Here is an 11,171-nt window from a genome sequence, read left to right on the forward strand (position 1 = left end):
GTATAATTATACTGTACTCTTATAAGTATAATTATATACTTATAAATACACTATATCTAAATGTAAAGAATTTAGAATAAATTCCTATTTACCGGATGCTGCCTGGCTTCTAATCTGTATGATTGTCATAAGATGTTTTGTCTTAAACGTTGTTTAGGGAGACACTGTGACATTAAACAACTATTAGTAATATCAGTGAGGATGATGTTGGCAGATGGATCCCTTCTCTGGAGAAAAACAAGCAGACACAAACAAGTAGCATGTGTTCATTTTATTACTGTGAATATATCAAGAGCTCTTGTTAATAGGATTCAGTACTAAACAGCTTTCATCTACAAGTTGTTGACCTATTTTATTATGCCACATGGTCTGGCTATTTCATAGGTGGAGACAGAGAAACTCACTTTAGATTTCTCTGTAATTATTATTTTATGATATATTTTTCATTAATAGCCCACCACCAACCCCCACGTTTGGGGGACTAAACTATTCTTTTTTTTTTTTTTTTTACAAATATTAAATATATGTTTTACAATGGTCTTTGAGGGTCTTTCTTTCCTTACAAATAACCATCCCACAATAGAGAAGTGGGACCTTAAGGTTCATGGTCCCCCAGATGAGTCGCCACACCTCCACCAGAACTCCCAAGCCCTTCAACCCACTATCCATGGTGTGGTAGACATACAAAGCAAACCAACACCCTCACAACAAAACACACCCACACAGAAAAACAACTATCACCCTAACAAACTACAAAAGGACAAAAACAGAAAAAACATACAGAAAATCATCACAAGTAAATATATTAACTCAACAGAAAAAACAACACATAGAATCGCCATATGACTGACAATCAGGAAAACGTTTAACTTGCAACCTTTCCTTTGCCTATCATCCCTCTTGATGTATTATTTGGTCCCCTTTGGTCCCATTTGTCAATCCTTCGAGTTTAGAAACTCAGCAAAAAAAGAAACGTCCCCTTTTCAGGACCCTGTCTTTCAAAGATCATTCGTAAAAATCCAAATAACTTCACAGATATTCATTGTAAAAGATTTAGACACTGTTTCCCTTTTTTGTTCAAGGAACTATAAACAATTAATGAACATGCACCTGTGGAACGGTCGTTAAGACACTAACAGCTTACAGACGGTAGGCAATTAAGGTCACAGTTAAGAAGAATTAGGACACTAAAGAGACCTTTCTACTAACTCTGAAAAACACCAAAAGAAAGATGCCCAGGGTCCCTACTCATCTGCGTGAACGTGCCTTAGGCATGCTGCAAGGAGGCATTAGGACTGCAGATGTGGCCAGGGCTATAAATTACAATGTCCGTACTGTGAGACACCTAAGACAGCGCTAAAGGAAGACAGGACGGACAGCTGATCGTCCTCGCAGTGGCAGACCACGTGTAACAAGATCGGTACATCCGAACATCACACCTGCGGGACAGGTACAGGATGGCAACAACAATTGCCCGAGTTACACCAGGAACGCACTATCTTTCCATCAGTGCTCAGACTGTCCGCAATAGGCTGAGAGGGGCTAGACTAACATCACCGGCAACAACGTCGCCTTTGGGCACAAACCCACCGTCGCTGGACCAGACAGGACTGGCAAAAAGTGCTCTTCACTGACGAGTCACGGTGTTGTCTCAGGGGTGATGGTCGGATTCGCGTTTATCGTCGAAAGAATGAGCGTTACACCGAGGCCTGCACTCTGGAGCGGGATCGATTTGGAGTTGGAGGGTTCGTCATGGTCTGGGGCGGTGTGTCACAGCATCATCGGACTGAGCTTGTTGTCACTGCAGGCAATCTCAACGCTGTGAGTTACAGGGAAGACATCCTCCTCCCTCTCTGGTACCCTTCCTGCAGGCTCATCCTGACAATGTCAACAGCCATACTGCTCGTTCTGTGCGTGATTTCCTGTAAGACAGGAATGTCAGTGCCATGGCCAGCAAAGAGCCCGGATCTCAATCCCATTAAGCACGTCTGGGACCTGTTGGATCAGAGGGTGAGGGCTAGGGCCATTCCCGCCAGAAATGTCCGTGACCTTGCAGTTTCCTTGGTGGAAGGGTGGGGTAACATCTCACAGCAAGAACTGGCAAATCTGCTGCAGTCCATGAGGAGGAGATGCACTGCAGTACTTAATGCAGCTGGTGGCCACACCAGATACTGACTGTTACTTTTGATTTTGACCCCCCCCCCCCCCGTTCAGGGACACGTTATTCAATTTCTGTTAGTCACATGTCTGTGGAACTTGTTCAGTTTATGTCTCAGTTGTTGAATCTTGTTGTTTAAATGTTTGTATGAACATATGTTAAGTTTGCTGAAAATAAACGCAGTTGACAGTGAGAGGACGTTTCTTTTTTTGCTGAGTTTAGTAGTGTTTGACAGTTATTTTTGAAAGAACCCAATAGCATATTTGTTTTCTGACTTTCAAAAATGAAAACCTCCCCCAGCAGAATTAAAACATTGTATATAGTGTTGCATCTGTCCCTTAAGTCTCCCAATATATCTGTTTGTGGCGACATAACAAAATCATGTAAAACAGAGAGAGAGTAACAGAGAGAGAGTAACCATTCTTGTACTTTTTTTCCAAATATTAGCCACTATGTGATAATACCAGAAAATATGTAACAAATCCTCCACTTCTCTGTAAATTCAAATATTTCAATTATATATGGGGAGATTTCTCTGTGATGAAGATTTAGATACTTGATTTTTGATGATTCAACGATTGAGTCTGTTTAAGTCTGTTTAAGTCTTGAAGTTGAAGTTGAAAGGTAGATTTCTTGATTGGGACCTATAATTCAACCAGTTAAATCAACCAACTTCAACACTCACCCTCATGGGCCAGCATTCAATCCGATCACGGGTTGCTGACAATCTGGCATTTAAAGGCAACTTCCGACTGAGCCGACATACACAACGTTTACCAGATGTGATCTCTGCGAACCCGGGAACATTGATTTTAAAAAGCTGCAGGTAACACTTTATTTGGATAGTCCCAAGTAGATGTTCAGTAGATGTTCAATAACTGTCAACATTTCAACTAACTATCCACTAATCCTAACCCTAGCCCTAACTCTAACCTTAACCCGTATCCAAACCCTAACCCCAACCCTTATTCTGAACCTAACCTTAACAGTAACCTTAGCAAGCAGTTGCTTATCAACATATAGTTTGTTGATAGTATGAACATCTGTAGATCATCTATGTGGGACTATCCAAATAAAGTGTGACCAAGCCCTGATGTCAATACTCCACTGTTTGTAAACAATATATTTGTCAACAAACAATGCTCAGCTTCAAAATAAGTTGAATACTATAATTGTGATCTTATGAACTGTCAGTCAATCTATGAATTTGAGAGTGGTTACATTTCTCCAGGCCATCCCTCAGCTTTAGCAAACCAAGTGGCAGGGCTACTATTAGGCAGAACAATTTATTAAGGCTGGGATTCAATAAGATGGCTCTATTCGACAATGTGGCTTTTAAAGGCAATGTTACCGCGTTCATGGAGTTCGCATTCAAGGTAAAAACTACAGATGTCGAGTAGTCGATTGGAAATTACCTTTAAATGTCAAGCGCACTATAGCGAGGTTTCATATTGAATCCCAGCCTTAGTATTGTGCCCTGTAACTTTAATGTGCCCTAATTCAGTCTGTATGACTGACAGGGCAGATGATCAATGCTTGATTGTTATTATCATAAAACCCACAGTCAAAGAATGGATAGAGTTTCTCAGTGAAGTTGCAGCCAGTGAAAGAGAAGATATGAACTTTGGTCTCCACATTATAGAAGGACACCTGACCTTCCTCATAATCCACAAACACCCCCACCTTCTGGGGCATTTTCAAGGTGAGGACTACAGAAGGAGAGGTGTTGGCCTCATAGGTACTCCCATAAGTATTATATTTCTGTCCCACTGTCCAGAATCCACCCTCAGGGGTCAGTGGAAGCCCTGAATTGCACCTAACCTCTAAGCGTGTCCTCTCAATTGACCTATTAATGGACTCTCTGGCCACTCCTAACTCCCAGCAAGCCCTCCCCTCCACCTGCACCTCATAGTAGAATCTCCCTGAGGAGAAGCTCTCCTTTCCCAGGATACATCGACTAACAAACCTCTTTGGGTTGTCAGGGCGAACGTTCCATGTCTGTCCAATACTCACTTGTTTCCCATCCGCAGACAGGCCGAGAAAGGGATTTGCTGTATCAGGGTCCAGAGTCACATCCACTGCATACTGCTGCATACTCTTCAGATTGTCAGGAATCTTCAGCTTGTCAGGAATCTTCAGCTTATCAGGAATCTTCAGCGTATCAGGAAACTTCTCCATTGCTTTATTGCATTTTTCCATAAGCTCAGAAAATGCTTTCCTCGTCTTCTCCTCCAGCTCCGACACAGAGCTCCTCAAAACTCTCATCACATTCATCAGCTCAGTGTGAATACTGATCTCAGACCAGTTCTTGGCATTTGGAGGGGTACATAGGGATGGGGAGCTCTGGAGGAGGTGAAGGTGGTCCTCAGTGTGTGAGAGCTGCTTCAGCTCAGTGCTTCTCCTCAGTAGCTCATTAATTTCCTGCTCCAGCTCTTTAATGAACCCTTCAGCCTGCCTCTCTGCTGCTTTCTGCTTCTCCTCAACCACCTCAATGAGCTCAGCCTGGCTTCTCTCAATGGAGCACACCAGATCAGTGAAGACCTGCACGCTGTCTGTTATCTCTCTCTCTGCGTCTCTCTTGCTGAGCTCTACTGAATGTTTGATTTCCCAACCCTTTTGCATTCGCTCCTGGATCATCTGCTGCACTTGTGCCTCTGTCTTTCCCAGCTGAGCCTTCCTCTCTCCACACTCTTCCTCTAGATGGACGATGTGGTGAGTCTTGTGGTCTGTCTCAAAACAGAACTGACAAACACACATTTGGTCAGTTTTACAAAACAGCTCAAGGAGTGTGTTGTGTTTCTTACACATGATTCTGTCCCCCAGGTTCTCCATGTAGACGTCACAGACCCCTTTCCCAGCCCTGTGAAGAGATTCATCTCTGGCTCTCTTCCTCTTAAAATGATCTGCAACATCTCTGAGTGTCGTGTTGGTCTTTAGCTCTGGTCTTATGTAGAAACTATGCTTACACATTGGACACTGGCACAGGCTAGTGGTATCCCAGTATCCAATGATACAGGCCTTGCAGAAGTTGTGTCCACATGGAATGGAGACTGGCTCAGTGAACACATCCCGACAGATGGAGCACTGGAACTGATCTTCAGACAGGAGACTGCTGTAGGACGCCATTTCTGGAACACAATATAAATGATAAGAATACTTCCTGGAATGAGTCAGCATTATACAGTAATTCATTATCTGAATACTATGTATTGATTTTTGTAGTGATAACAATCTTGATTGACAGTCTCTCTCTCTCTCGCTCGCTCGCTCGCTCGCTCGCTGCTGAAGGGAGGACGGATCATAATAATGGCTGGAATGCTATCAACCACATGGAAACCGTGTGTTTGATACCATTCCATTGACCCCATTCCAGCCATTATTATAAACCATCCTCTCATCAGCAGCCTCCACTGCTCTCACTCTCAATTCAATTCAATTGACTTTACTGACATGGCAAGTTCATTATTACTTACATTGTCAAAGAATACATAGAGAAAAATACAAATAAAATATTTATATATATATCATATATATTTATAAATAAATGGTGGGACCAACAGCAGCAATAGTAGTAGTGTAGTAGTAGTAGTAGTAGCTCTCTCTCTCTCTCTACTCACCTGCGTGTTTATTCCTTGTTGACTTGACGAAAGGTAGACTTTGTGTATCTGGGTTGTTATTTTTTGCAAAGAGTAGAAGAGAGTTTGTTACCATGTGTGATTTCCTTCTCCCAAGATAACTTTCATTTCAGCATAGTGACAAGCCCTCAACTCCTCCCTGCTTGCCGCTCTTAAAGAGACACAGCTCGGTTTACTCGGTTGTCTAAAGTCCAATCATCATCATCACCTCCATCTTCACAGGCTTCATCATCACCACCCTCATCACCTTCCTCATCCTCATCAAAACCTACAATGTTAATATGAAGTGCTTTGTAACACCAAAACTGATGGCAACAGAGCTGCCACGAAGGCAAAGGAGACAAAACCTTAACTTTGCTGGAGCATGAAAACACATAATTCGTAGACGTTTTGAAACATGACACGGTGTTGTAAAACCCCTTCATCAAGTGTTGTGCAACACCTTGCCAGGGCCTGGGATCACTACCGGAAAATGTTGAAAGCACTATTTTGGTGTTTCAAGTTCTAAGTGCAGAATTGTACTGGACAAAAATATAAATACAACAATTTTACTGAGCAACAGTTCATATAAGGAAATCAGTCAATTTAAATAAATAAACCCTAATGTATGGATGGGCATGGGGGGCCTGGGAGGGTATAGGCCCACCCACTTGGGAGCAAGGCCCACCCACTTGGGAGCCAAGCCCATCCAATCAGAATAATCCCCCCAAAAAAGGGCATCATTACAGACGTAAATACTCCTCAGTTTCATCAGCTGTCTGAGTGGCTGGTCTCAGACGTTACCGCAGGTGAAGAAGCCGGATTTGGAGGTCCTGGGCTGGTGTGGTTACACGTGGTCTGCGGTTGTGAGGCCAGTTAGAAGTACTGCCAAATTCTCTAAAACCACGTTGGAGGTGGCTTATGGTAGAGAAATTAACACTGAATTCTCTGGCAACAGCTCTGTTGGACATTCCTGCAAGTCAGCATGCCAATTGCACGCTCCCTCAAAACTTGAGACATCTGTGGCATTGTGTTGTGTGACAAAACTGCACATTTTAAAGTGGCCTTTCATTGTCCCCAGCACAAGGTGCACCTGTATAATGATCACGCTGTTTAATCAACTTCTTGAAATGCCACACCTGTCAGGTGGATGGATTATCTTGGCAAAGGGGAAATACTCACTAACAGGGATTTAAGCAAATTTGTGCACAAAATATAAGAAAAATAAGCTTTTAAGAAATGTCTTGGATCTTTTATTTCAGCTCAAGAAACATGGGACCAACACTTTAAATGTTGCGTTTATATTTTTGTTCAGTGTAGATACCTTCTCTTCTGGTGTGGTTTCCTCTCTCTGTAGCTTCTCAACACTATTATGGTGTTTCCCATCCTGTCTAGCGCAGAATTAGATACCTTCTACTGGAGTATCTTCACTGATTTATGTCATTTATCATTTACCAGCTTAAACCACTTCAGCAGGCATAGTTAATCACAGTATCCAATCCAGTAACAGTAACTGGTGGTTTTACAGCAAGTAATTACAGGATACTGCATTTGCCTCTACCATTAATAGTTAAACTTTTCGGGAATGGGTTGTCTCATCATTTAATGTAATTTTCCGTGACGGTTTTGATATCCGTGCATCATGATCCATTACACCTCATGGCACAACAAGCTGCTTAATACTAATATAGAAGTCTACTTTCTTCAAACATGCATACAACGGAATTACCCACAATCCCCTAAAAACAGAGCCACGTGGCAAGATAAGAAGTACAAGGAGATTATAACCAGACTTCTAATTAGTTACATTTCTCTATCTTTGGTTATCCTCATATAAAATAGACTTACACTTTGAAAAACATATTAAGTTGGATTTTTTCTTACATTTTTACGAAGTACATGTTGGTTGTTTTCTTGAGTCAAATTTCAATTCACACCAGAATCATTTTTTACACTGTGGTTGTGTCGTTGAATATGTAAAATTCCATTGAAATTCCCATGAAATGCATCATCTTACTGCCCCAGAAGTTGGGCGTCCAATTCCCGCTTCAGCCTGTCCCAATTTGACTACTTCTCTGAATCCTCCTGTTTGTAATCTGTCTAAATAAAGCGATGAAAGTGGATTTAAACAAATAACTTCTCCATAGGTCCATAGCATGAATCAATATTTAGGCTATAAACCATTTTAATTTCTAAACCATTTGATTGTATGAGGGACTACCTTTTACATGCACTGAAAGCCCCCAAAAGTGTTTTCAAACACCAATATTCAGATTGAAGAACCACTTTGGGTGTTTTGGTGTACTTATTTTCTGTTTTAAAACACTGTGTATCAATACACTTACACTGGGTTTACATTCAAACAACCTCCAAACACCAGATATCAGGTTAGATGCACTACTTATAAAGATTGCATTACACAATCATGATGTTTTGAATCTTTCTATTTTTACAGTATATTGCATCTTTCTGCTATCCCCTTTCTACTATCCCTCAATAGGTGTGTGTTTCAGCTAGAGCTGGCTACTGAGCCTGTCTCTCTCTCAGAGCTCTCAGTGTTTAGCCTATCTCTCTCTCTTGCTTTGTCTCTCTCTCAGAGCTCTCAGTGTTTAGCCGCTCTCTCTCTTGCTTTCTCTCTCTCTCAGAGCTCTCAGTGTTTAGCCTCTATCTCTCTTGCTTTCTCTCTCTCTCAGAGCTCTCAGTGTTTAGCCTCTCTCTCTCTCTCTTGCTTTCTCTCTCTCTCAGAGCTCTCAGTGTTTAGCCTCTCTCTCTCTCTCTTGCTTTCTCTCTCTCTCAGAGCTCTCAGTGTTTAGCCGCTCTCTCTCTTGCTTTCTCTCTCTCTCAGAGCTCTCAGTGTTTAGCCGCTCTCTCTCTCTTGCTTTCTCTCTCTCAGAGCTCTCAGTGTTTAGCTGTTCTCTCTCTTGCTTTGTCTCTCTCTCAGAGCTCTCAGTGTTTAGCTGCTCTCTCTCTTGCTTTCTCTCTCTCTCAGAGCTCTCAGTGTTTAGCCCCTCTCTCTCTCGCTCTTGCTTTCTCTCTCTCTCAAAGTGTTTAGAGCCTTTCACAAATGAATGATGACATGCTAATACACAAAAGCTCAGCACAGCAGACAGCTCTGCAGAAGAGAGTGAGAAGGAGAGGGAAAGAGAGAAAGAGAGAGAAAGAGAAGGAGGGGAACGGGAACTGGGATGTGAGGGTATTAAAATGCATTAAAAGCAAATCAGGTCGAGCCCCTACTGCCTGCGTTACTTTAAAGAGAGAGAGTGTGAGGACAGGAAGGGACAGGGGTAGGGACAAGCATAGAGTAGGAGAGAGAGGTGGGGTGTGTGGGGAGAGGGACCAGGAGAGCATGTATGGAAAGAGATGAGACAGGAAAAGAGTGAAGGAGACCGGGGAGAAAGCGAAAGAAGGAAAGGGAGACACGAAGGGAGGGAGAGTCTGGAATAAAGGAGATTACACTGTGTTATTATGGAGGTGGGGAGGCAGCTCCCAAAATTGTGCCCTGAGTGACGGAAGCATTTCGCTACACCCGCAATAACATCTGCTAAATATGTGCATGTGACCAATAACATTGGATTTAATTTGAAGAACTCTAGGGAGGTGGAAATGAGAGAGAGGGAGGAGAGAGGAGGGTGTGGAGGGAGAAAAGGAAACGAGAGAGAGGGGAGGAATGGCACGCTGACTGAGAATATAGACGGCGAGAGAGAGGGGAGGAATGACACGCTGACTGAGAATATAGACGTCGAGAGAGAGGGGAGGAATAGCACGCTGACTGAGAATATAGACGGCGAGAGAGAGGGGAGGAATGACACGCTGACTGAGAATTTAGACAGCGAGAGAGAGGGGAGGAATGACACGCTGACTGAGAATATAGACGTCGAGAGAGAGGGGAGGAATAGCACGCTGACTCAGAATATAGACGGCGAGAGAGAGGGGAGGAATGGCACGCTGACTGAGAATATAGACGGCGAGAAAGAGGGGAGGAATGACACGCTGACTGAGAATATGGACGTCGAGAGAGAGGGGAGGAATAGCACGCTGACTCAGAATATAGACGGCGAGAGAGAGGGGAGGAATGGCACGCTGACTGAGAATATAGACGGCGCGAGAGAGGGGAGGAATGACACGCTGACTGAGAATATAGACGTCGAGAGAGAGGGGAGGAATAGCACGCTGACTCAGAATATAGACGGCGAGAGAGAGGGGAGGAATGGCACGCTGACTGAGAATATAGACGGCGAGAGAGAGGGGAGGAATGGCACGCTGACTGAGAATATAGACGGCGAGAGAGAGGGGAGGAATGGCACGCTGACTCAGAATATAGACGGCGAGAGAGAGGGGAGGAATGGCACGCTGACTGAGAATATAGACGGCGAGAGAGAGGGGAGGAATGGCACGCTGACTCAGATTATAGACGCGAGAGAGAGGGGAGGAATGACACGCTGACTCAAATTATAGACGAGAGAGAGAGGGGAGGAATAGCACGCTGACTCAGAATATAGACGGCGAGAGAGAGGGGAGGAATGGCACGCTGACTCAGATTATAGACGCGAGAGAGAGGGGAGGAATGACACGCTGACTCAAATTATAGACGAGAGAGAGAGGGGAGGAATGGCACGCTGACTCAAATTATAGACGAGAGAGAGAGGGGAGGAATGACACGCTGACTGAGAATATAGACGTCGAGAGAGAGGGGAGGAATAGCACGCTGACTCAGAATATAGACGGCGAGAGAGAGGGGAGGAATGGCACGCTGACTGAGAATATAGACGGCGAGAAAGAGGGGAGGAATGACACGCTGACTGAGAATATGGACATCGAGAGAGAGGGGAGGAATAGCACGCTGACTCAGAATATAGACGGCGAGAGAGAGGGGAGGAATGGCACGCTGACTGAGAATATAGACGGCGCGAGAGAGGGGAGGAATGACACGCTGACTGAGAATATAGACGGCGAGAGAGAGAGAAAAGGCAGAGAGAGAGAGAAAAAGTAGAGAGAGAGAAAAGGTAGAGAGAGAGAAAAGGTAGAGAGAGAGATAAAAGGTAGAGAGAGAGATAAAAGGTACAGAGAGAGAAAAGGTAGAAAGAAAAGGCAGAGAGAGAGAGAAAAGGCAGAGAGAGAGAGAAAAGGCAGAGAGACAGAGAAAAGGCAGAGAGAGAGAGAAAAGGCAGAGAGAGAGAAAAGGTAGAGAGAGAGAGAAAAGGTAGAGAGAGAGATAAAAGGTAGAGAGAGAGATAAAAGGTACAGAGAGAGAAAAGGTAGAGAGAAAAGGTAGAGAGAGAGAGAAAAGGTACAGAGAGAGAGAAAAGGCAGAGAGAGAGAGAAAAGGTGGAGAGAGAGAGAAAAGGCAGAGAGAGAGAGAGAGAAAAGGCAGAGAGAGAGAGAAAAGGTAGAAAGAAAAG

At 43.7% G+C, this 11,171-nt stretch overlaps 1 protein-coding gene across 1 annotated transcript; it reads right to left on the minus strand.

Annotated features, from left to right (window-relative positions):
- Positions 1-304: 304 nt before the first annotated feature.
- On the minus strand, positions 305-5,875 carry LOC129829062 (E3 ubiquitin-protein ligase TRIM39-like). Its single transcript, XM_055890530.1, has 2 exons — positions 5,776-5,875; positions 305-5,286 (listed from the first exon to the last, which is right to left on the minus strand). The coding sequence occupies exons 1-2, from the start codon at positions 5,867-5,869 to the stop codon at positions 3,659-3,661; spliced, it is 1,722 nt and encodes a 573-aa protein (XP_055746505.1). The 5' UTR covers positions 5,870-5,875; the 3' UTR covers positions 305-3,658.
- Positions 5,876-11,171: the final 5,296 nt, after the last annotated feature.

This window comes from Salvelinus fontinalis, chromosome 30, assembly GCF_029448725.1.
Source record: "Salvelinus fontinalis isolate EN_2023a chromosome 30, ASM2944872v1, whole genome shotgun sequence".
NCBI classification, from domain to species: Eukaryota; Metazoa; Chordata; class Actinopteri; order Salmoniformes; family Salmonidae; genus Salvelinus; species Salvelinus fontinalis.